The sequence below is a fragment of the Erythrolamprus reginae genome, chromosome 3, assembly GCF_031021105.1.
Source record: "Erythrolamprus reginae isolate rEryReg1 chromosome 3, rEryReg1.hap1, whole genome shotgun sequence".
In the NCBI taxonomy this organism is placed as follows: domain Eukaryota; kingdom Metazoa; phylum Chordata; class Lepidosauria; order Squamata; family Dipsadidae; genus Erythrolamprus; species Erythrolamprus reginae.
In genome coordinates, this window is record NC_091952.1 from 17,646,876 (window position 1) to 17,673,951 (window position 27,076).

General features: G+C 40.9%; 1 protein-coding gene across 1 annotated transcript in view; it reads right to left on the minus strand.

Annotated features, from left to right (window-relative positions):
• Positions 1–578: 578 nt before the first annotated feature.
• The window catches only part of RAB22A (RAB22A, member RAS oncogene family), a 31,628-nt gene continuing 5,130 nt past the window's right edge, over positions 579–27,076 (minus strand). Inside the window, exons 2-7 of the mRNA XM_070744555.1 lie at positions 23,923–24,002; positions 19,445–19,526; positions 6,578–6,649; positions 6,395–6,501; positions 5,454–5,563; positions 579–2,461 (exon numbers count right to left, since the gene is read on the minus strand). Of these exons, the coding sequence (XP_070600656.1) occupies positions 2,364–2,461; positions 5,454–5,563; positions 6,395–6,501; positions 6,578–6,649; positions 19,445–19,526; positions 23,923–24,002 (549 nt within the window). The 3' untranslated portion in view covers positions 579–2,363. The remainder of the gene's footprint in view (positions 2,462–5,453; positions 5,564–6,394; positions 6,502–6,577; positions 6,650–19,444; positions 19,527–23,922; positions 24,003–27,076) is intronic.

Here is a 27,076-nt window from a genome sequence, read left to right on the forward strand (position 1 = left end):
GCTCTCTGAGATTGGTTGTTTTCTTACAGATATTGCTTATCCAAACTAGATATCATCAATGCAGTCTGTTTCTATTTATATGCAGGTACATAAATGCTCTAATTCTTTCCAATTCATTGGTGTGTGTGTGTGTTTAATATGAGGTTAAAACTGAAAAGTCATTTTAAGCATGAAAGGTCCTAGATGTGTTTACTAGAGATTTTTTGCTTTCCTCACCCCCCATTGTAGTCCTTTGCCAAATTTCAAAGGTCTCTGAAACAGCACAGAATTTTGATGGGAGATTCTCAGGCATGGTACAATGCTAGAATAGAAGGAACCGCTTGCTAGATTCTTGCTGAAGCCTAATAAAAGTCTTGGAAAAGATCCTTATTTGACTTCAGTTTAAAGTACTGAGCAAACTGCCTTGAAAACACCCCAGTAAGTACATCCCTGACATTCTTTCACACACTCAATGCCACATATGTTTCCGGGAAAACATTATATCCTTGATAAAACAACGAACAGTCAAAGCTATTGGATTGACTTGTAATGCCAACCACTCCAAGCTTCAATTCTAAATAATTATGGACTAGGTGACATACATGTTCTCAAGCTGATTATTGAAAATAAAACTCAGAACAAACTAATAACATGAACAAGTCAAGATATGGTAATACATTTCATTATTAATGTACAGATTCATAGTTTGGTTAGCGGGAATGCCAACTACTCCATAATTGGCTTTTTCTTTTCAGAGAAACTACTGATAAAGCACACAACATATTATAAAATTAGAATTTTGACTTCTTAGACAAATTCACTTGGGCTTCTCAATACTTCCAATTGAATTAGTTAACTATAATAATTCTTCCAAGAGTAATGCTGAATATTTGGTATAGAATAAAAAAGTATAAACTCTCTATTTCCAACGTAACCTTTGAAATTCCCTTTCAAGTGGTGAATTAAGAGCAAGCCATTAGACATGTTCCACTCAATAGGAAATCTCAAAGCTTATTTTACATATTATGAATTTACCTGCCTCTATTTTAAAGAGAAAAAAACATGGGGTATGTTTGCTCTATTTGTGACAAAAATAAATGATGCTAATTCATGTGATGGGACAAGATTAATTTAGAGTTTAAAATAAATGGAAAGCACAACCAAAGCTAAAAAATAATTGTTTAAAAGGGGGTGCAGAAATGAGTTCAACTACATGGAAGCAATATTTAATATCTTCACTGTCCCAGACAGTTTAGCTCTGAATGCCATTTCTGCATTATTCGGAGATTTGTTCCCAGAGGACGCCTCAAAGTATACTAGCAGCATCCTCTACTGGATAGCGAGGGAAATCTTTCCCAGTGCTATTCTAGAGGATGACAATTAATTTAAGGTTCATTGCTCAAGTTGGATTTCCTGGGAATTGTTTGTAGGACCTTCTTTCACAATCCACCTCATGGATGAGAGAGAGAAATAAACAAGAATCCTATCTTTAGCAATGGCACTTTCATAATTTATATTACTTCAGACGCTGGTTTCATAAATAAGTATAAAATGGTTTATGCTAAGCAATTAGAAACATTTCCCACCTAACATGCTTACTCTAAGGCTACCAACAGCAACTGATACCTGTCAGTTGTGGTCAAATTATTTTAATCTAAGCTTCTTACTATTATCTTAACTGGAAGTTATTAAGAAGGGTCTACGTCTATTGAACTATAAAATAATTAAATATAACGAGCTAAGATTGTCTAAGGCTACACTTTCCTTTTTTTTGCTTAAAAGCAAAGTTTTTATTTATATTTCTATAATATTATCAGAAAAATAAAAAGTGCAATTTAAGATTGGTACTGAATGGGCTGATTTGGTCACTCTTATCAACATCGTTATTCTGGTAGACATATCAATCATCTGTTGTTTCTAGTCTTTGAAGATGCAACAATGAAAACATTAAGGCTTATAGTAACAGCAAGGAGGAGTACAGAATGGCACTAACATCAAGCCAAACCTTTCTTTTCCATATTTTCTACCCACTCCTTTCAAAATCCATAAAAAGTGCTAGTTTCACTTCCCCAATTACAAAAGCATGGCAATGTTTTTCTACAAAACTATGAAATATCAAGGCTTATAATCTGTACAGTGGATTCTCCTCTTCAAAGATTAAAGCAGAATGAAAGGCCTTTGACTGTAAGAGATCAGTCTGTACACTGCACATGTGGAAACGGTCTTGACAGCAAGATCCCCACAGAATGTATGTAAGGATGCCAGAAATGGTCCATGTTGGGATCTTTGACCATCAGGCAGATCAGAATCCAGTATCACTCAAAATAAACCCTTAATGTTTAAGGCCAAATACTTTATAAAAGCTAGCTTGCTGGGTCTCAGTATCAACAACAGCTGCGTTTTGTCACAGAAGGCTGTCTTCTAAGTTTGAAACCCTTACCAATAGATGGAGGGTTGGCATCTGTGGATGGAATTCTTCGACCTGCAGAGATAGGGGGGAAAAGAGCATTAAATAGTATTAAAAAAATAATCGAGGAAGACTGTAAGTAAAATGGGAAGCTATACTAATAGGAGTTTAGCTCCAAGACATTCATAATTTTGATAACACATAAAAACAGAGAAGAATTTTCTCAAGACACCCATTAAAACAAACACAGGGCATACAGATAAAAATTTAACCATCAATGCTACAGTTATTCTTCAACAGCTTAGAAGTCAGGCTAACCTTTCTTCAAATAATAGGATTATAGATGAGGGAAAAAAACTATAAAATACTTTAAAAAAAGACTAGAAGCCTTACTATGGATTTTTTTGATGAATGAAAGAAATATAGTAATACCTCATGATACGAACTTAATTGGTTCAAGGAGGAGGTTCGTAAGACGAAAGGTTCGTAAGACGAAACATTGTTTCCCATAGGAAACAATGTAAAGTCAATTAATCCGTGCAACCAAAAAACCCCCCGCAAAAAAACGGCTTTCGGCGACTGCTGGGAAGCCGCATGGCTGTTTTAAAAGGTGACAGCCGGCCTGGGGGGCTTCCCAGCACCCCCCGAACCCGGGTTCGGGGGGGGTGCTGGGAAGCCCCCCAGGCCGGCTGCGACCTTTCAAAACAGCCGTGCCGCTTCCCAGCTGTCTGCCGAAGCCGAACGCCAAAGCCGAACTTCTGCGTTCGGCTTCGGCAGACAGCTGGGAAGCCGCGCGGCTGTTTTACAAGGTCACAGCCGGCCTGGGGGGCTTCCCAGCAACCTCCCAAACCGAACCCGGGGTTCAGAAAAATTTTGCCTCTTCTTACGAACGTTTTTCGAGTTACGAACCGGCGTTCGGGAGGCTTCTGGGAAGCCCCGCCGCCCGGCTGTCACCTTTTAAAACAGCCGTGCAGCTTCCCAGCAGTCTCCGAACGCCGGTTCGTAACTCGAAAAAAGTTCGTAAGAAGAGGCAAAAATTTTCTGAACCCCGGGTTTGTATCACGAGTTGTTCGTAAGACGAGGGGTTCGTATCTTGAGGTACCACTGTACTGATTATTTATGGATATGGAGAAGAGTTAAAGAAGAAGGAAAAACAGTAAGATGGCAATTACTCAGTAGAAAGAAGGGCAGAACTCAAAATTCTGTTTTCTCTTTTTACTTCCCTTTGTTCTTATTTTATTCCTTATTTTTTATTTTATTTTATCACTGTCATTGTAGTATAAATTATAATAAAAATATTAATACCTCTCCCAAGTACTAGGATTAAACCAAAGGTACTGGTAAACTACCAAATAATTTATTCAAACTGCTTGGGATTTCCTCTTATAAGCTGAATGCTTAATAATTAACTTGGAAGCTCACCTATAAATTTAGCATTTCAAGTTTATTTGCCATATTTTTTTGGATTATAAAGTGCTCTGGATCATAAAACGCACCTAGCTTTTGGGGAGAAAAATGAAGGGAAAAAATTCTGTCTCTGTCTCCCAGCAATTTGCCTTCTTGCAACAAATAGCAAGGCCAGCTTCAGCACAGCCTAATTTAGCACAAGCAGCTAATTGGTGATTGGATTAGCCTCCCGGAATACCGACCTATCAGTTGTTCCAGGCCGTGTTAATCACCCCCTATTGCTATTTCCACATGCCCCATTTTCAGCTTCTGCATGTTCTGTTTTTGGCCTGTTCCAGGCGGTGGGGATTGCTGCCGCCTATTACTGCCACATAGGATGTGCAGAAAATGGGACACATGGAGGCAAAAACGGGACAGAGGCCAAAAACAGGATGCATAGAGGCTGAAAATGGGACATTGGAGGCTAAAAATGGGCATATGGAGGGGGAAGTGATCCTTGCTGCCTGGAATAGCTGATTGTCGGTATTCTGGGAGGCCGATCTAAACCACCAATCAGTCCCTCGCGCTAAATCAGGCTGTGCTGCAGCTGACCAGGCTGTTTGCTGCAAGGAGGCAAACTGCTAGGAGGCAGAGGCGGAAGCGATGGGGCTGGCATACAAATTATCATAAAATACACTATTAAAAATGATACTGGATAACTTAAATAAAGCTTAGGAGGATAGCCAAAAGACAAAAAGAAATCCAAGGTAAAAAGTATTAATCCACATTAGTAGCTCCATGGATTGATGAGGTCACTTCCAGGTTACAGTAGGAAGTGAAGGCAGGGTCTGACAACGTTGATCAAAGAATGGTGGAGAGTTTGTGGCATTACTAAAACAAAAGAGTAAAAAACCTGAGCTGTGCCTTTCCAAGTGAGCTGAAAAACTGCCCTGCTGTGCTTGTTATGAAGTCCGGTGAGCTAATGGATCCTAAACTTTTATAGCCTTGCAATCTCAGAGCCAGCCGAGAATGGAATGTTGAAACGCTTCCCAGAAAGTTTGAGTTTTCAAGCCAAAAGAAACTGTAATTATTCTTGCTGCTTGCATTTACCTTGCTAAAGATTCATATATTTAAGCTTGTGGCGAAAGCAAATAAAATAGAATATTATTTCAAGAAGTGGGTTTTGGAGGTTTTGGAAAATACCAAATCTGTTCATAGAACATTTCCCAGGAGAGAAGTGTATTGTTTTTCTTATAACACCACTGGGGACAAGAACATGTGTTTTAAATGTGGCTACTTAATACTTTTGAAGATAAGTGCTTTTCTCACAGCAACACAATGAAGTACTGATTTCAAAAGTTTGCACAGCTCTAATGCTTATTGTAGATTCCATATCCTCTCCTTCTAGTGATATGAAACAAATCCATTACATATTAGTTAGCAAAGTTATGACATTTAACCGGATGAAAAATGTCAATGCCAGTAATTTTCTCTTTCTTCTGTCAAGATATTATTTGAAAGATCAAATTAATCTCTGTGTCCTAATAATGAAATGAAAATGATGCTAATTAAAAAGAGAGTGTACAACTAGTAGCAGCAGAGCATGAAGCTAATATAAGATTCCTTTTTGTTAGTAACTAGGAACTCAAGAAGAAAAATATTAGTATTATTGAATACTTACTTATTTCTATAAACAGTTCATTTATGTTTATTGCATTTTTTGCACTAGTCTCTACAAATATTGCATGGATGGAATCTGCATAGTCTTTAGCATCTTTTTCAGTAACTTCTCTGCAGGGTGCGAAGAAAATACATATTATAAATAAACCATTATGATTTACATTTATTTTAGCAAATAAAAATTAATTGCAAATCAATCAGTTATTTCTACAACTAATCCAAGCTGTGTAACATACTTTATCTGAAAGATGTGGAAATAGAATCCGTTTTTTGTTTAATGCAATTTGTATTAGTAGTACATCTTTCTAGATTGCCAAAACATTAGAGGTTCAATATAATAGGTCCAGAGTCATCAACTGAAATAGGCAGCTATAGAAAGTAGTTTATTTATTTATTCATTCAATTCAATTTATTTATTCAATGAATGAAATATAGCAACAAATGGAATATGGATAATTCTGCACATCATAAAACATAAACATTTGGTTCCATAATGATTTACTGATAAAAGGCAGTATTTTTAATGTATGTCCATGACAGCATGGATGGCAATTAGATGTTCAAATGAAGCTTATTTCAGCATTCTTACATCTGTTTCCCAGCATTTTGCCTTCCATTCAACCTACTATTTAGGAACTACTGATATGCTCTTTTCTCTTCCTGTCTAAACAAAATTTAAGCAAATGCAAGACTCTTTCATAGTTATATAGAGTTCATGCTGCATCCCTTCCATCCTTTGTTATTTAACAAATAGCCCAATTTTCTTTCAGTGGTTAGATTAACATAGTGATCAATAATTAAAATGAAAGTAAATGACTGCATCCTTTAATTAAGGATTAAAGTATCCATATATTTTTGAGAAACAAAGTATAACATGAGATTGTACTGGTAGGTTTGTAGTAAAATGTTGCCAACAGCTAGATAAGACCCTGTTTAATTTACCTTACATCATTAAGATCACACTTATTTCCAGCAATTGCTACAACAATATTGGGCGGTCCATGCTGGCGAAGTTCTTTTACCCAGTTTTTTAATGTTGAAAATGTTTCCTAAAATGGAAACAACAAGATCAGTATATTTAATAAAACGGCCAATTTGTAGATTTTGAAAATGCACTGAATTTACCTCTTTCGTAATATCGTAGACTATAATAGCTGCTGCGGATCCTCGATAATACATTGGTGCCAGAGCACGAAACTGTAAAGAAAAAAAGTACATAAAAATGGCTTCTGTGCCATAGTAATCATATCAAATATTAAATGAAATGGGGATTGAAATATGAGTAAGAGAAATAAAATAAAATTCATTATAAGGCATCTTTGTCCTCTATCAGTTTCCCCCCCTCACATTTCCTCCACATAAACAAGTAACTGTTCTGGGTCCTATTCTTTTTAATATGTTTGTGAGTGACATAGGGGAAGGTTTGGTAGGGAAAGTTTGCCTATTTGCCGATAACTCTAAAGTGTGCAATAGGGTTGATATTCCTGGAGGGGTCTGTAATATGGTAAATGATTTAGCTTTACTAGATAAATGGTCAAAGCAATGGAAACTGCAGTTTAATGTTTCCAAATGTAAAATAATGCACTTGGGGAAAAGGAATCCTCAATCTGAGTATTGTATTGGCAGTTCTGTGTTAGCAAATACTTCAAAAGAAAAGGATTTAGGGGTAATGATTTCTGACAGTCTCAAAATGGGTGAACAATGCAGTCAGGTGGTAGGGAAAGCAAGTAGGATGCTTGGCTGCATAGCTAGAGGTATAACAAGCAGGAAGAGGGAGATTATGATCCCGCTATATAGAATGCTGGTGAGACCACATTTGGAATACTGTGTTCAGTTCTGGAGACCTCACCTACAAAAAGATATTGACAAAATTGAACGGGTCCAAAGACGGGCTACAATAATGGTGGAAGGTCTTAAGCATAAAACGTATCAGGAAAGACTTAATGAACTCAATCTGTATAGTCTGGAGGACAGAAGGAAAAGGGGGGACATGATCGAAACATTTAAATATATTAAAGGGTTAAATAAGGTTCAGGAGGGAAGTGTTTTTAATAGGAAAGTGAACACAAGAACAAGGGGACACAATCTGAAGTTAGTTGGGGGAAAGATCAAAAGCAACATGAGAAAATATTATTTTACTGAAAGAGTAGTAGATCCTTGGAACAAACTTCCAGCAGACGTGGTAGATAAATCCACAGTAACTGAATTTAAACATGCCTGGGATAAACATATATCCATCCTAAGATAAAATACAGAAAATAGTATAAGGGCAGACTAGATGGACCATGAGGTCTTTTTCTGCCGTCAGACTTCTATGTTTCTAATACAACTAAATGAGAATCTAAGTATAACAACTTGGAAAAGCAATTTAAGCAAAGAAAAAGTTATTGGCTCTGATTGCTTAGCAAGTTTTACAGTTCGGTGGATTATATGTACCTAGAGCACTCTAAGCTCTTAACCCTTTAACCAATAAATTATTTTTGATCAGGGGTGGTATTCACTTACTTTCCCTACCAGTTTGCAAATGTGTGTGCGCATGCACTTTGCTTGCATGCGGTCTTCCGAGCATGCACTTTGCTTGCACGTGCAGCTTCCATGTATGCGCATGGCTTCGAAACATGTCTAAATAGGATGGCATAGTGCTAGGGTGGGTGCATCTGCAAGTTGCTATTACCAGTTCATCCGAATCGGTCTGAACCAGTTGAATACCACCTCTTTGAAGTTTTAGGCAGCATTCATAAATTGTGGAAGTGCAAGGAGACAGTACATATTATATTTTTATTTCAACAGTTTTATGTTTTTAAAAAAAATAAAGATACTGGTATAATTTATTTTCAATAACACAGTATTATTCTCTGTGGCGGCCTCGACCCTCTGGAACCAGCTCCCCCCTGAGATTAGAATTGCCCCCACCCTCCTTGCCTTTCGTAAACAACTTAAAACCCACCTCTGCCGCCAGGCATGGGGGAATTGAGATCCTCTTTCCCCCTAGGCCTTTACAATTCTATGCATGGTATGTATGTATTTATGCTTGGTTTTTATATTAATAGATTTTTAATCATTTCTAATACCAAATTACTATTGTACACTGTTTTATTGTCGCTGTTAGCCGCCCCGAGTCTCCGGAGAGGGGCGGCATAAAAATCCAATCAATCAATCAATTAATCAATCAATCAATAAATCAATAAATAAATTATATATATGTAGTGTAGTATCTGGCACACTGATGGACATTTTGCTACAGTATGAGGATATATTATTATTATTATTATTATTATTATTATTATTATTATTATTATTTAATTAAATTTGTATGCCACCCCTCTCCGTAGACTCGGGGCGGCTCACAACAATAGTAGCAAAGCAATATGTAATACAAATCTAATAATTTAAACTAAAAACCCATAATATAAAAACATGCAGTTTTTCTCATCATTCCTATCACCCATTTCCTCCCATGTTGACTGTATGACTATAACTTGTTGCGTATATCCTAAGATTTTTATTAATATTGCTTCTTCATTGCTTATTTGACCCCTATGACAATCATTAAGTGTTGTACCACATGATTCTTGACAAATGTATATTTTATGTTATGTACGTTGAGAGCATATGCACCAAGACAAATTCCTTGTGTGTCCAATCACACTTGGCCAATAAAATTCTATTCTATTCTATTCTAAACAATATAGGCCTGGGGAAGTTATTTCAGTTTCCCCATGCCTGACAACAGAGGTGGGTTTTAATGAGTTTACGAAAGGCAAGGAGAGTGGGGGCAATTCTAATCTCAGGGGGGAGCTGGTTCCAGAGGGTCAGGGCCACCACAGAGAAGGCTCTTCCCCTGGGACCCACCAAATGACATTGTTTAGTCGACGGGACCCGGAGAAGGCCAACTCTATGAATCCATTTATGATGTATATACTATGAGTGCTCTTTGTCCACCTCAGGTCATATCAGATTCTGAGGAGGATGAGCCAGGCCCCTTTGGATACCCTGGACCAGGGGGGTTGCCAGATGAAGCAGAGACCATGAGGCAGAAAGTGAATTGAGTGAGACCGAGGAATCACTAGAGGGGGCTGATGTGACAATGGGGGAGTGGTCCCAGTCAGAGAGTGAGGAAGACATGAGAGTGGAAAGTCATTGGATTGACCCTCGCTATAGAAGATTGCTCCAAAAGCGAGAGGAGTTACAGAGTAAAAGGTATTAGCTTACAGCCTTAGCCTCTTTGAGGTGTGATGTCACTTCCAGGCAGTATAAAGGAAAAGGATTGTGAGAAATGGGGTGTGGAGAATCAACGTTGTTCAATGGAAGAGACGTGAGGCTGGGAGGTATGATTGAAAAAAGCTTAAAAATCATGATTTCTGCTTCAATAAAAGATATTCTTTATTGGATGCTGTGCTGGCAAGCTTTCGGTGAGCAAAAGCATATGTTTAAGTAATGAATGGACTTTATCTAAAAAATGCAGATAAGACCGGGGTTTTGGCGCTCTTCCTAGACATGAATTACAGCTAACTCTAAAGAGAAGAACCGTTGAAACTTACCTGAACGGTCTTCTCGATGCACTGCAAGGAGAGTCCAACGTGGGTAATTCTCCAGTGTCATTGGAGGGACTGAGTTTTAATTTAAATATTATGCAGGCACCGCCCCCTAGCCCACCAGTCATAAAAAAACGAAGGAGCAGTAAACTATAAACTTTTTATTAAACAACTGGAAGGCAACAAGCCCGGCCAAATAACTTAAATAATGCCAGGAAAAAAAGCCCTTGGTCCACCAAACGGGTGGGTTTTGGACTCTCCTTGCAGTGCATCGAGAAGACGGTTCAGGTAAGTTTCAACGGTTCTTCTCCAATGCACTTGCAAGGAGAGTCCAACGTGGGATGTACCCAAGACATAATAAACGGGAGGGAAACTAGGCCCAAGGGCGTTCAAGCGGAACACACCCTCTGCAACACCCTCCTCCCAAATGCTGCTTCCGCAGAAGCGAAAGTGTCAATCCGGTAATGCTTGATGAAGGTAGATGGAGCTGCCCACGTGGCTGCTCTACAAATCTCTTCGATCGAAGCTTGTGTTGACCAGGCTGCCGAAGCTGCCGCACTGCGAGTTGAATGTCCAGTTAGTCCCTGAGGAACAGCCTGTCCTGACGCTTTATAGGCCTCAGTGATGCAGACTCTTATCCAACGACTAATAGTTTGTGAAGACACTCTAGTGCCTCTGCCTTGTGAGGAAAAGGAGATAAACAATGCTTCCGATGATCTGGAAGTCTGTGTTCTACGAATATAAATTTTGACCGCACGTCTCACATCCAATTTATGCCATCTGAGTTCAGATGGATGTGTACAGAAATCAGGCAATACTATTTCTTGAGTTCTATGGAAACCAGAGTTCACCTTGGGGATGAAGGAAGGGTCCAACCGAAGGACTACTCTATCCGGATGGAACAGACATAGGTCAGGTCTCACTGATAGCGCTGACAACTCCGACACCCTTCTGGACGAAGTAATAGCAACTAGAAAGGCCGTTTTTATGGATAAAAAACGCATCGGCACCGTCCTCAACGGTTCGAAGGGTGGAGCTGTCAAGGCCTTAAGTACGAGCGGTAGGTCCCAAGAAGGGAACCTATGAACAGTAGCCGGTCTAATATTTGTCGCTCCTCTTAAGAAATCCCGGATCCAAGGGTGTCGTGACAAAGGCCAGTAATAGTCTTGACTTAAAATTGTCGACAACGCCGCCACGTGGCGGCGCAAAGTGTTAGGAGCCAATCCCTTATCCAATCCTGCCTGAAGGAAGGTTAAGACAGTCCCTGGTAAGGCGGCTAAAGGGTTGATTTTCTGGGCTCCGCAGAAGGTGCAGAAGGCTGACCAGGTTGACTGATAAATTCGTCTCGTAGCTGGTCTGCGCGCAGCCTGCATGGTAGCTATGACCGTGTCAGGGAGATGAAGCCGTCTCAGACGGTCCCCCTCAAGTGCCACACGGTCAGGCTCCACCACTGAGGCTCCGGGTGTGCAATGCACCCCTGGCTGAGGGCTACTAGATGGTCTGGGATTCTCCAAGGCGGAGAGATTGACAGCTCCCTCAAGTCCGAGAACCAAGCCCGTCGAGGCCAGAAGGGTGCTACTAGCAGTACCTCGGCTCGTTCCTGTATGATCTTCTGCAGGACCCGCTAAAGGATGCGAGTAGGTGGGAACGCATACAGGAGCCCCTTTGGCCAGGGGAGGCACAGCGCATCCACCCCCTCTGTACCCGGAGATGGGAACCGGGAAAAAAAGCGGGGCAGCTGCGTGTTGTGACACGTTGCGAACAGGTCCAAGATCGGTGTGTTGAATCGAGTTGTCAGAGTTCTGAATACACCTGGATCCAAATCCACTCTGCCGGGTCCAGAGTCTTGCGGCTCAGCCAGTCCGCCCACACATTCTCTTGACCTGAGATGTGTTCGGCTGAGAGAGAAGCCAAGTGGACCTCTGCCCACCTGAACAGAGAGTCGGCCTCCTGCATCAGGCGTCTGGATCTCGTCCCGCCCTGGTGGTTTATGTAAGAGCGGGCGGAGACATTGTCCATTAGGATCAGGACATGGCTGCCCTGCACCAGGTGAGAAAAGCTCAGCAGGGCGAGGGAAACTGCCTTCAATTCCAAAAAATTGATGTTGATGTTTTCCAAATCGCGAAGACTCCACAGACCCTGTGCCACACTGGATGAAAGGTGGGCTCCCCACCCCGACAGGCTGGCGTCCGTCGTGATAGTGACAAAGTCTTGTCCTTGAAAAGGTGACCCCCTCTGAATGGCAGTTGAAGTCCACCATCGCATGGATCTCCTGACCCCTGCAGGGAGAATCACCTGTGTCCTGGTATGGCTGGTCTTCCTCCTTTGGTAGGGTAGGAGGAACCATTGGAGTGAGCGAATATGTAACCTGGCCCAGGGCACGACATCTATTCAAGAGACTAGTGTGCCCAAAATCTTGGACAGGAAGGCCAGTGAAGGTCTTGGTTGAGATGACAGTGTCTGGAGCAGACTCCGGATTTTGGCCTGTCTGTCCTCCGATAGGAATACCTGGCACAATTCCGTGTCTATGATGGTGCCCAGGTGAGCCAATCGGGTTGTTGGTGTTAAGTGACTCTTTTCCAGGTTTATGGTAAACCCGTATGTTCGTAGGGTAGTCAAGGTTAGTTGAAGATCTCGTTGTGCCCGGTCTCGGGACTTTGACAAAATCACAATGTCGTCGAGATATGCCATAAGGCGCACTGACCGGTGTCTCAAGGTGGCCGTGAGGACGTCCAATAGTTTGGTGAACGTCCTCGGCGCTGATGACAGGCCAAATGGCATCGCTCGATATTGGTAATGAGATCCGTTTACGAAAAACCGGAGGAATTGTCTGTGCTCTGGTAATACCGGTACATGGAGGTAGGCCTCCTTGAGATCGATAGAGGTGAGGAGGTCCCCTGGGCGTATGGACTGCAGAATCGACCTGAGGGAGTGCATTTTGAATTTTTGATAACGCACATACAGATTCAACCGCTTGAGATTTAAAATCAAACGGACCCCGCCCGAAGACTTGGGAACCAGGAAAACGATTGAATAGAATCCCTTCCCCCTCAGGTGTATGGGAACCTCCTCTATCGCTTCTATCTCCAGTAGGTGCTCTATTTCCCGGTGTAACAGTGCCCTCTTTTGAGGATCTATCACTTGAGGACATGGAAGGAATCTGCTTGGAGGTACACGGAGAAAATTTATCCTCAACCCCTGTGTTGCTGTGGCAACTGCCCAGGAGTCGAGGGATGCAGCCCTCCAGGTGTTGACGAAGTAGAGAAGCTTGCCCCCCAGAGGGTAGGAGCCTGCAGAGTCATTTTCCTCGTTTGGATCCTTTGAAGTTTGAACCTCTGTATGGACGGCGTCCCTGCTGATAGGGTCTACCTCGGTCCGCAAAGTACGGTCTGTCCTGACGGAAACCTCCCTGGTTGAAGGAGCCCTGGGGAAAGGTCCTCAACCCCTGAGAGACGGTTGAGGGGGGCTCGGCACGAAATGTCTGCCTTCTATAGAACGGTGTGAACCGTCTTTCTCCTCTCCTGTTGGATCTTGGAAGTACTTTCTTCTTATCCTTATCCTCGATAAGGACTTTTTCAAGGGAATCGCCGAATAACTTTTCCCCTTGGAATCTGGCAGAGGCTAGGTGCCATTTTGATTTTACGTCCGCCTGCCAGCTTCGTAGCCAAATTAATCTGCGGGAGGACAAAGAGGATGCTAGCGCGCGGGATGCAAATTTGGCCGCATCCATTGTGGCATCCGCGGAGAACTCCGTAGCCGCCAGCAGTTTATTTAAGTCTTGGCGGAGCTTACTGTCCTCCTGGCTCACTCGTGATTGTATGTCCTGTATCCACAGGATAGTTGCCCTATTAAAAAAAGAGGCAGCCGAAGCGGCTCGTAAGGCCCAGGCTGCCATTTGGTGTGTCTTCATAGCTATATTCTCGGCTCTCTTGTCCTCCGCCTTCAGGCCATCAGAAACCTCAGATGGAACCAAGGCGGTAGAAACCAAGCTTGCTACAGGAGGGTCTATGGTTGGAGGTGTCAAAAGAGATTCCATCTCCTGATCGAAGGTATAGTATTTTCGATCAATCATAGAGGGCCCCTGTGCTGCTGCTGGTGCCTCCCAAGGCTTTTTAATATTATCAAGGAAAATATCAGATGAGGGGATGGTTTCCGGTTCTTTCTTCGGTACTGAAAGCAAGATCCCGGTGGAGGCTGGTGCAGTGGCATCCTTAGGCAGTCTCCCCTCTCCTGCCTCCTCAAAAACCAGCTTGGCCTTATTCAACATAATTCTAAAAAGAGAAGGCTTGAATAGACCTATAAGGCTTGGTGGCTGGGGTGGCTGTTCATCTCCCGACAACCCCTCGCCCTCTTCACTGTCCTCCTCTCTAGGATACAGATCTTCCTCCATTGATCCCTGGAAAGAAGCTGGGGCTGGAGGTGCCCACACGTTCCTATGTCTCTGTGGGATGTGAGTCACAGGGGTCTGTTGTTGCGCCCCTACTGTGATCCCTTGGGCATAAACATTGCTTATTAATTCCTGGAGGTTCTGAGGCATGCTCTGCCAGGTGTCAAACGATCTCCTCAGACCCACAGCAGAAGGTGTAAAGGTGGCCGTGAGCTGGCCATACTGTGCTCCCGTGTTGCTGGCCATGGGCTGGATATACTGGGGCCCTGTTGATAATAGGGGGCGTTCAGGCGACCAATCCCGTTCCGTTGCCGAGCCTACAACCCCAGCTATGCCGGTTAGGGGGGAGGCCGGGGGGGGGGGCGAAGGCCCCCTAAGAAGATTAGGCTGGGGCTGTGGCGCTGGTTGCTGTCTCTGCGACAGCTCCAATTGCCTCTCAAGCGCTCGAATCCTCTTCTCAGCGTCTTTAAGAGAAGCGGCCTGAGAGGCTTTAGCCTTATTCTTCTCAGAGAGAGGCTTGTCCTTGGTGGTAGCGGGCCTGATGGAAGTGGCCACCTCCTCCCCCAAATGGGCCGAATTATCGGTCATGGTGAATGCACTCACGGACTGTCCGACAGAAGCGAAGCCGATCGAAAACGCAGCCGACAACGCAATGAAACTGCGTTCTTAGTGCGGCTGCGTGTTACCAGGCAGATGGGGGGGGGGGGGGAAGGAGTCTTGGAGCTTTCACTCGCTCCACTCACCCCCGGCAACCTAACTGTCTCCCGGCAAAAAATGGCCGCCGCGCCGTTGTCATGACAACCGGCGGGAATCCAAACAGCCGCTCCCGCCGTTTTCATCTGAGGGCTGGCTAATGACGCCGTTTCAGCATTTATACGAGGCTTGGCGCCTCTCTTAAAGTCCAGCCGCCCGTTCCTAGTCGCCTCCGTGTCTTCGGCTCTGGTATGTTCGCCGGGCGGGGCAGGCCCCTTCCGACGTCAACCGCCTCCATATCGGCAGGTGTGACCTCGGGGGTCGGGGACCTGGTCACCCTGGTATGAATTTATACCCCCCACGGCTGATCCTGATCGCCGATGGTGAGAGAAGGGGGGGGGGGGGGGGAAGGCCGCAACGGACTAGTGGACACAACCCACGGAGGGCCTGGTCCACCGCTGTGAAGGAGAGAGAGCCATTCCAAAGAAACCTACAAAAAAACAAAAAAAAAGTGAGAAGTATTAGTAACAAGAAACAAACTACAAGTATTTAATTATAAATCAATACTAATACTTCTGAAGAGAAACTCAAAAAGGTCCCATTACTGCGACTGAGTTTTCATGACTGGTGGGCTAGGGGGCGGTGCCTGCATAATATTTAAATTAAAACTCAGTCCCTCCAATGAGACTGGAGAATTACCCACGTTGGACTCTCCTTGCAAGTGCATTGGAGAAAAATAACTTCTGTGCTGTTTTAAAACCCTGCGTTTCATTATGTATGCCCGTGTTCAAATAAAATAAGTGATTTCTGAGTTGGGGTTCGTGCCGAGTGCTGTGCTCAGAACAGTATCCATATAATTGCTAGATTTATAATAAAGCAACTAGAAATTTAAAAAATGGTATATGATGTAGAAGAGCCGTGGTAGTGCAGTGGTTAGAATGCAGTACTACAGACTAACTCATTGCTTTTTATTTATTTATTTATTATTTAGATTTATATGCCGCCCCTCTCCGCAGACTCTTACTCTCCTGCTTACTCCAGGAGTTTGAATAGCTCAAGGTTGACTCAGTCTTCTATTCTTCCAAGGCTGGTAAAACAAGGACCCAGATTGTTAGGGGCAATATGCTGATTCTGTAAATATTTATTTATTTATTTATTTAGTCCAATACACAATAATACACAATGAAGATAATAGAGGACACCTTCGAGGAAATAGAATTAGAGAAAGAATAGAAGAGAGAGTATATGATAAAATAATCAATGAGAGAATAGAAGAAAGATATAGGGATAGAAGAGAAGATATATGGGATATAGGAGAGACAATAGGACAGGGGTCGGAAGGCACTCTAGCGCACTTATGCACTCCCCTTACTGACCTCTTAGGAATTTGGAGAGGTCAACCGTGGACAGTCTAAGGGTAAAATGTTGGGGGTTAGGGGATGATACTACGGAGTCCGGTAATGAGTTCCACGCTTCAACAACTCTATTACTAAAGTCGTATTTTTTACAGTCAAGTTTGGAGCGGTTAATATTGAGCTTGAATCTGTTATGTGCTCTTGTGTTGTTGTGGTTGAAGCTGAAGTAGTCATTGACAGGCAGGACATTGCAGCATATAATCTTGTGGGCAATACTTAGATCATGTTTAAGGCGTCTTAGTTCTAAGCTTTCTAGGCCCAGGATTGTAAGTCTAGTTTCATACGATATTCTGTTATGGGAGGAGGAATGCAGGGCTGTTCTGGTGAAGTATCTCTGGACATTTTCTGAGATGCGGTATGGGTTCCAAACGGCTGTAAAGCAGTATGGTGGTATATAAGTGCTACGTGCTATATAACCTGGGGGGAAAAACCTGCTCTCATTTTATGTGCAATTTAAAGAAATTTAAAACTTCAGCCCAAAGATCTAGAATGCATTATTTAGAGGTAGAGAAAGAAGAGAAAAATATATATCATACAAGGAAAAGGTAAATTTCAATCCTGTTTACTGAGCAATTAAAGCAGATCAATGGTAGATTAACTGCTTGTAAGGAGAGAGAGAGTGTTAGAGAGAGTGGTTTATTATATTTGTGCTATGCTATGCAAGAAAATCAATGCAAATAATTTCTCAAAGCGATTAGGTCAAGGCTGACTGGGAAATTGAAGTCGAATGTTCTTCATTCTTAGTCATACTGACCCTTTCTATAGTTGCTACAAATGGTGGGGAATCACAATTCTGAGTCACAAAGCTAACAATACATCATGTTATTCTTGTTACAAGAGCTGCAAGTTTTACTCAAATAAAAAGAGCATCCCCCCCCCCCCCCAAAAAAAGTCATTGCAAAATCAGCTACATGTAGACATATTTAAAGAAAATAGATTCTAAAGTTTATTCTGTCATTCAAACCTGAAGATTGGTAAGGATTCTGAGACAGTTAACTACTGGTCTTATGTAAAAATCATAGGGACAGATGGTTTACTTGTTTATTAAATTCCTCATGTGGAAAGGATTCAAGAGAAAACACAAAAATAAAATGGAGGACATATCAAGCAATAACATTACGTTACAGCTGTGCAAAATACTCAAAAGAGTACTTCTTAAAGTGTGTTGATGCAAATTTGTGTGTGTGTGTGTGTGTGTGTGTGTGTGTGTGTTGAAGTATCTCTCCTCAAAATGCTGACATGACACTGTCCTCCAGAGGCTGGTCTTGTGGTAGTGAGGGGTTGCCCAAAATGTTTTTGCTAGCAGCTCCAATGGACTACTGCAGCGGTCCCCAAATTACGGCCCGGGGGCCAGATGCGGCCCGCTGAGGCAATTTATCCGGCCCACGGCAGCCCACGAGATTTTATCAATAGATATAATAAGCTCCCGAATCTCCTGTCAACTCACCGTGGTCTGCTGCTGAGCGAGGAGGCGGTACAGAAGCAAGGGGCGGGGAGGATAGGAGGGAGATAGAGAGAGAAAGAGTGAGAGATACAAAGAGGGAGAGAGAAAGAGAATGAGTGAGAGAAAGAGAGAGAAAGAGGGAGAGATAGAGAGGAAGAGAGAAAGGGGGATAGATGGAAAGAGAGAGAGAGAGAGAAAAGAGAAAAATGAGAAAATGATGGAGAGAAAATGAGGGAGAGGAAAATGAGAGAGAAGGAAGAAAAGAGAGAGGGAAGAGAGAAATGGAGAGGAAGGAGGGAGGGGGGAAGGAAGGAAGGAGAAATGGAGGGAGTTTGTTGATTTAAGTTTAAATTTACTTGTTAATAAAGAAGTATAAATTACTTTATTACTTAATTATTTAATTACTTCTTTATTTTAAATATTGTATTTGTTCCCATTTTGTTTTTTACTTTAAATAAGATTTGTGCAGTGTGCACGGGGATTTGTTCATAGGGGTTTTTTTTATAGTCCAGCCCTCCAACATTCTGAGGGACAGTAAACTGGCCCCCTGTGTAAAAAGTTTGGGGATCCCTGGACTACTGTCTGCACATAAACAGAAAGATCAGGGAAAAGGCCCTGAAACAGCTCTATATTCAAGAAGAGGCATTTGACGGGCCTCCTCCAATGCTTTGCATGCAGTTTTCCAAGAAAGTCACAAGTTTAGAACCATACATGGGGGAAGGAGGGGAGGCAGAGGAGCCCTAAGTGTGCAAATATTAATGAAGCATGGAAAAAGCCTCCCTCAAGAGGACATCATTTAAGGAAGAAGTTTTTTCCCTTAGCAAATATAATGACATCACCAATAGGGTGAAGCTAAAATGTTGAGCCTGTATTTTTACTTGGAAATCACATTTCCAAGAAAGGGGAAATAAAAATTGTTAATGATTTTAAAATAGCAATCTTAAGAGGAAAAGTAATCATCCTTCTTATATGAGTCTAAGTTCACATGCTAGACCATTTCCATGTTATATCATTCCCAGGCTGTCTTATAATCAAAGCCTCATTAAGGTTTCTGAAATACAAGAGATAAACTGATCCAGAATACATAGAGCTTAGCGTGGATCCCTGCACTATAGAATAATTACTACTACATATTAAAATAAGGATATCTTTTTCCTATGCATTTTCAACTGTGCATCAAATTGCTTTCCAATTCATTGTCTTATTTTTTCTTAATTCAATGACATATTAGAATAAGACTATTTCTTTAATTAAAAAAAAGTACTGAAAAGTAAAGGAAACTGGGACATAATGTATCTACAAAGACACTTATCTACCCTTTATCTCATCGTATCATTTCACAAAACAATGACAATGATTCTGAAATTCCCTATTACAAAATCAAAATCTATATTGTATTTAAATGACTGGCTAATTAAGATGAGCATTATAAAAATCCCTTACAATAACAGCCAATTATAAGTAGGTCACAGAGAAAGATGTCATCAACCCCCATGTAAAAATGCTTTATCTACTTACTCGTTCTTGTCCTGCTGTATCCCATATTAGGAATTTATGTAATTCATTCTGATACTGTACTGTCTTGGTCATGAAAGATGCTCTGAAAAGAATTTTATGCATGAATAAATATACCATAAAACAAAGAAAGCTCTGAACTGAAAATCAACATATTTCTCATAAAACATACTAAAGTTTAGATTAATTTTATAGCTTTAAAGATGGGCGGGAAGGAAAAACATGGACATTTCATGTTTTCTTTATCTAGAAGAGAACATATGAGACAAGATAAATGCTTTAGACCAGTGTTCCCTGATCTTTTGGCTTGGTGGACCGGTGGCGGGGATGGGTGGGGGCAGATAGTTTTGTGCATGTGCTGCTTTCACAAATAAAGCTTTGTCTTTGTGCACATATGTGCCCTCACCCAACACTTCCAGAGCCTGCTTCTGAACAGGTTGCGCCTTGGAATGAAGCTGCGAATCAGGAGTTGGGAACCCTTGCTTTAGACCAGGGGTCTCCAATCTTGGCCACTTTAAGACTTGTGGACTTCAACTCCCAGAATTCCTCAGCCAGCAAAGCTGCAGATATTGAAAGCAAAGCTGGCTGAGGAATTCTAGGAGTTGAAGTCCATAAGTCTTAAAATGGCCAAGGTTGGAGACCCCTGCTTTAGACAACTGAAATTGATTGAAATATTCCTTCCACGTTCTTTTCATAAGAGATCTTAAAGAAGGAGGAAAGTGCACAAAGTTCATGTTGCTTCATTAGTGTTTATATTACAAAATAGGTTGTTGGACTGTCTGCTTTATTTTATTGCTAGAAAAAGCTACACGGGACAGAATTTTGCTAACATTGGGCACAAGGAACGGAGGCTGATTCATTTTGTTAAAAGCCTCTATTTACGCCATTTCAATTCCTACTGGACCTATTAAGCCAAAGACATAATGTGTTTACATGTTTTACTTAATAAAACAGAAAGATCTCAATTTATTACCTAAGACAAACATTACCCAATGAAAACTTTAGCAAAGTTATCCTTATGCAACTAACACAAAAACTGGAATCAGGGCAAAATAAATTGATTTAACATACTTTTAATGTTGCAAATTTATACCACAAGAATGGAAGGACTGCCATTCTCTACCAATTATATAATGGCTTGAATTGCTTCTCATTGCATACTTGAGCAAGCATTCAATTACTCAGAGTCTAGAATGGAGGAGGATTGTTGAGTAATTTTGTCTGAATATACTACTATATAGGTTAAAAGGTTCATTTTCTTTTCTTTTACACAAATTGATTTAACTAAACAATCATGCAGTATGATATAAACACATGGTTAAGACTAGTTAAATAGCCCATTAGCGATAAATATTAACACAAATTCTTATATTTCTATTTTCTTTAGCAAATAGCAACATTAAAAACTTTAACATGGATAAAATTTTGTGTATCATTAATCAGAACAATACGGTTATTCTTGGTATTGTTTATGAAATGAAAATTTATTACTTGGCATTGTTAAAATATAGCAATCATCCTAAGGACACGGAATAATAGCTTCAAACTTCATGAAGTGGTTTTAATTGCAGAATTGCTAAGCCACACTTCAAATGTTAAACAAAATTCTTGATTTATGAAGTGTTATGAGTCTGGAAGGAAAAAATCTGTAACCACAGTTTTCAAAGTCTCTGATGTCTTCAACTGAAGAAAAACAAATGTGCAAGATTGCCTATTGTTTAGAAGGAATTGGAAAAAACTGATACCAATTAGTTATATGGATTTTTTGAAAGGTCAAAAATAAATGGTTCAATTTTACAGAGTTCAGGATACAGGATACACTACATAGGATGAGAGGCAGATTGGTTCAGCAGTTAAGGACCCAGGCTAAAAACCAGAAGAATGTGAGTTCTACTCCCACCTTAGGCATGAAAGTTGGCTGGGTGGCTTTGGGCTAGTCTGTCTTTTAGCTCAACTCAGCTCACTGGGATGTTGTAGGGAAAATAGGAGGAGGATGGAGTATTAAGAATATTTGCTTTCTTGAGTTATTTAAAAAATAAAGGTAGGATGCTTGGCTGCATAGCTAGAGGTATAACAAGCAGGAAGAGGGAGATTATGATCCCGCTATATAGAATGCTGGTGAGACCACATTTGGAATACTATGTTCAATTCTGGAGTCCTCACCTACAAAAAGATATTGACAAAATTGAACGGGTCCAAAGACGGGCTACAAGAATGGTGGAAGGTCTTAAGCATAAAACGTATCAGGAAAGACTTAATGAACTCAATCTGTATAGTCTGGAGGACAGAAGGAAAAGGGGGGACATGATCGAAACATTTAAATATATTAAAGGGTTAAATAAGGTCCAGGAGGGAAGTGTTTTTAATAGGAAAGTGAACACAAGAACAAGGGGACACAATCTGAAGTTAGTTGGGGGAAAGATCAAAAGCAACATGAGAAAATATTATTTTACTGAAAGAGTAGTAGATCCTTGGAACAAACTTCCAGCAGACGTGGTAGATAAATCCACAGTAACTGAATTTAAACATGCCTGGGATAAACATATATCCATCCTAAGATAAAATACAGAAAATAGTATAAGGGCAGACTAGATGGACCAGGAGGTCTTTTTCTGCCGTCAGACTTCTATGTTTCTAAATAAAAATAAAATAAATTCAGATTCTCCACATATCTATGTATACTGCAACTGAATGTGGAAATAAGATGGGATGGGGTGGATACTGAAGAAATAGGCACTTATGGTTGACCATACAGGAAGTCTTAAGTCTTCATATACACTAAGAAATGGAAACCCATACAGAAGTATTCCAACTATTAGTTTATGCTAAAATTAGCACTTAAAATGAACTTAAATAGTAAAACTGGATGTATATAGAATGCAAATTGAAGATTTAACATTTTCTGAAATGTTTATGGCAAGGTTTGTAATTTACTGGAAACAGTCACTAATTGGCATTTTCAATCTATTTTCCAAAATAATTTTCTGTACTGCTCTCAAAAATGGTTTAACAAATATTCAATTCAGTTCATTGAAATGATTTATAAATGGCTGCTCAACGAGCAGATGTCATAACAAGGATGTACATAGAACTAAAAATACGAAATAACTAATAAATGTAAAAATCACAAGAACAACAATATACTGTAACACAACTAAGGTCATACCATAGTCATATTAACATTTAGGAGGGACTCATTCAAAGTTCTACCTCAATGCTTTGGGGATAACCCAGATTTTCAGGGTCTTATGGAAACCCAATAGAGTTGGAGCCATCTTATTCAAAGAGGGGGAATTATTTTGTTCCAAAGGGCAGACACAATGACAGAGAATTCCTGCATTCTAGGTTCTACTACATGACACTGTTTCATCGTCAACACTCTGCGGCTTGCACTGGCTGCAGATCAGTTTCTGGTCACAATTCAAAGTGTTGGTAATGACTTCTAAAGCCCTACATGGCATCGGACTAGAATACCTACGGGACCGCCTTCTGCCACACGAATCCCAGCAGCCGATTAGGTCCCACAGTCGGCCTTCTCTGGGTCCCGTCGACTAAACAATGTCGTCTGGCGGGACCTAGGGGAAGAGCCTTCCCTATGGCGGCCCGACGCTCTGGAATCAACTCCCCCGAGATTCGAATTGCCCCCACCCTCCTTGCTTTCCGTAAGATGTTGAAGACCCATCTATACTGCCAAGCATGGGGGGATTCCCTTCATCACGTGACGTTCCTGACGCTACTGCTGCTCCTCGAAGGGAAGCCCTCGGAGCGGCCGGCGGCAGGAAAGAAAAAGTTGGTGCAGCTGCCTGCATGTAACCAACTGAACCGCTGAGGAAAGGAACCCCCCGAAGCTGCGGGTATTGCAGCCAGCCCTAACCTTCCTGCAGCTTGGAGCACTTACAAGGTAGAGACTGGGCGGCTTCCAACTCCCATTCCCTCTCACCTCGTCCCCATAGATCTTACATTTCGGGTAGTAAACAAAATTTTCTGTTCAGTATCCGAATTTTTGTTCGGATACTGAAGCAAATTTTGGCAGAAAATTTTGTTCGGTATCCGAAATGTACGAAAACAAAGGCGTTCGAAAACCGAGGTACCACTGTATATTTTTATATTATAATCTATTTTTTAATATTATTAAACTTTTACACTGCCCATCTTGTCAAGATTTTCTATTTTTAATGTTATACTATATTATATTATTATGCCCATATTACCTATTTTTTTAATATTATTAAACTTCTATGCCGCCCATCGTCTAGGCAGCTTACATTCATAAAATTAAAATAGGATAGAAATCTTAAACAATAAATAAAAACCAAATATTTAAAACTGAGATAAAATTCAATCAATAAGATGGGAAGAAGGGAACAACGTGTGCATGGGAAAAGGTGGGGGGAATCAGTCTAATCCATTATCCATCTCTAAGATGACCTTCCCCTTTGGGGCTCCAGCCCAGCAGGCAGAGGCAGGTTTTAGATACTCACCCAATTGTTGGATTGATGTTTGGATCAAAGCTGTCTTCTACAAAGCGCCATACAATGCTTGATTTCCCCACACCTGTGTCCTTAAAAAGAAACGAAAGTTTCAATCTTTCTATACTTAATTCTAGGAGCATTTTCCATCCAACATCTATGAATTTGGATAAATCAATTTCTTTTCCCAAAAAAATATCTTAATCTAAAAATTGCCCATTGAAAAACAAAAATGCTATAATTTGAAACAATTAAAGAGATAAGGGATTCCCAAAAATCTCAACTAATAACTTCTTAATAACTGAACCAAAGACATTACAGGAAGTCCTAAAACTTACAGCAGTTTTAGTGACAATTCAAAGTTTCAACAGCCCTGAAAAAAATGACTTATGACCATTTTTCACACTCAACAGTTTCAGCATCCCTGTGGTCACCTGATTAAAATTCAGGTGCTTGGCAATTGACCCTTATTTATGGCGTTTGCAGTGCCCAGGATCAAGTTATTTTTTGCAACTTTCTGACAAGCAAAGTCAATGGGTAAACCACATACAGTGTTCCTTCGATTTTCGCGGGTCCAAACTTCGCAAAGTCTATACCATGGTTTAAAAAAAAATATTAATAAAAAAATACTCAGTGGTTTTTTTGCACACCAAGGGTTTTCTGGGGCTGCCTGATGTACAATACTGTGCGTTTTAACTCTCCTCCGCCCCCCCTCCACCTCAGCTGTCCTGCTACTTTAAATAAAAGCTCCGTTTCTGCCCTAGCCTTCTGATCCCACCCCTTTAATTCTCGGAGCCTTGGTAAGCTCCAATTGAAGCCAAGCTTTCCTGCTGCCTGCCGCTGCGAGTGCAGCAAAAAACCCTGTTTGCCACCCCATTGCCCCTGTGGGTTCTGGGGGTAAGTAAAACCAGGAATGAAGGAGGGAGGGGGAGGAAGGAAGGAAAGAAAGGGAGCATCTCTACTTTGCGGAAATTTGACTTTCACGGGCGGTCTTGAAACGTATCAAGGGAACACTGTACATTTAATAGCAACGAATGGTTGCTATTAACTTAACAACTACAGTGATTCATTTAACAATGGTGGCAAAGAAAGTCATAAAATGGGACAACACTCACTTAACAAATGCCTCACTTAGCAACAGAAATTTTGAGTTCAATTATGATCATAAGTTGAGGGCTACCTGTACCTTATTTGAATCTACTAAAATCAACAGTCTGAGGCTGTGATGGTGAACCTATGGCACATGTGCCAGAGGTGGCACACATGAGCTCCCTCTGTTGGCACTCACACAGTCACCCCAGGTCAGATGTCTGTGGTGTTTCTTTAGTGAGCTTCTGTTTCCCTGCAAACGATGAAACAGAAACTCAAGAAAAAAAAGATCTTACGTCTTGTCGCGTTGCCGGTGTTGGGATGCCCCGCTTCAAACCAGCCAGCTGGTCTGTGGGTTTCTGCAATGATGTTTATGCATATGCATGTTCATGCATGCATGTGTGTATGTCCATGCATGAGCACATTCGCTTATGCTCCTGCATCTTTCAGTTTGGGCATGCATGCACAGTTTGGTTACTCGTTGTCTAAAAGGTTCACCATCACTGACCCATAAAGTCATATGGTAGACCTGGGCAAGTAGCACTGGATTTATTTATATTTCAGATTTTTGTAATTCTCTAATATATAACATACTGCAACTTTTATTTTCTTCCATTTGTGCTGGGTGAAATAAAGGTATGATCCAATCCAGCTTTCTGTTCCAACAGCACTAAGCATGTGTCTTTGGTTCACTGTCTGGATTGGAGGCCTTGCTGCATCTTGTGGCTTTGGATTCCATAGTTCAATTAGGGCAGAGGCCTTCAAACTAGGCAATTTAAAGACTTTTAATCCCAGAATTCTGGAACTTAAAGTTCACAAGTCTTAAAGTTGCCAAGTTTGGGGAACCCTGAATTAGGGTTTGTGTAACATAGTGTTTCTGTTATAAAATCCTCCCTGTCCTTCAGGATCCCCCCCCCTTTATATTTATCATATTTTGCATAATTTTAAATAGTTCTATAATACCTCCTTTTATTTTCCCTTGAATCGAAACACTCTTAATAATGTAATTTCTTTCCTTAGACATGCTGGTCATTTGCTTGTTTTCTGTTAACTTGCAGGCAAGAAAGCAAACACTCCCTAGAATTGGAAGAGACAATCAATCTTAAGTTTATATTGAGATTTGTTATTAGTTATCCCCTTCAGAAATGAAACATTAACCTCTGATCCTACAGTGAGTGAAAAGAGCTGCTTGTAAAATTTACACTGTCGTTATTTATAATGAGTGCACCTAAAATATTTTTACTTGGCATATTGTTGAAAATATTTTAATACCAAACGTTAGCTCTGTTTTAGGCCACATACTTTTTAGAACAAATAAATGTCAAATACTTATGCTCATTCTTTAAACGTGTACTTGTAAATAGTACTTTGTTTTGGCTAGCTCCTTCATATGTTTGCTTACAATACTAGTTTAGCTCTGTTATGGAGGGAAGTTTGTATTTAACTACATTGAATTGTGTACTTTCAGTTATGCATTTGTTTAATCATTTGAGATATACAACCGCCCCCACTCCATCTCACTTTTAGGTGAGTTAGTATATCTAATTGCTATTAGGCATAATAACAGTTAAAAATTCTTTAAAAAGAATACTGCTGTTAAGCATAATGGTAGTTAAAAAGAGGATACAATGGAGAGGAAGGTGTTAAACAGCTGAGATTCAAAACCAATACCTTGTATACATAATAGAGGAATCTATTATGAAGAAATCAGGAGCAATCAACTCTCCCCAAGCAGAATTTAAAACCGTGATGGCGAACCTATGGCATGCGTGCCGGAAGATGATCTTCCAGTTTACAGCATGTGCATTCATGTCGGCCACCCAGTCTTCTGGTTTCTGGCCAGTGAGCCGGAATCAGAACAGCAAGGAGAACAGAGCTGCCAGCCAAGACGGCACACACTTTTCCGGTTTCTGGCATGTGCATGCTTGCGCACACGCTACTATTTCAGCACTTGGTGCCGAAAAGATTTGCCAACACTTGTTTAAGATATGATTTTATTTATTTATTAATTTATAATAATAAATAATGGTAGAGCAAAGCTACTATACTATAGAACTTTCTGAGTAAATGTGCATTA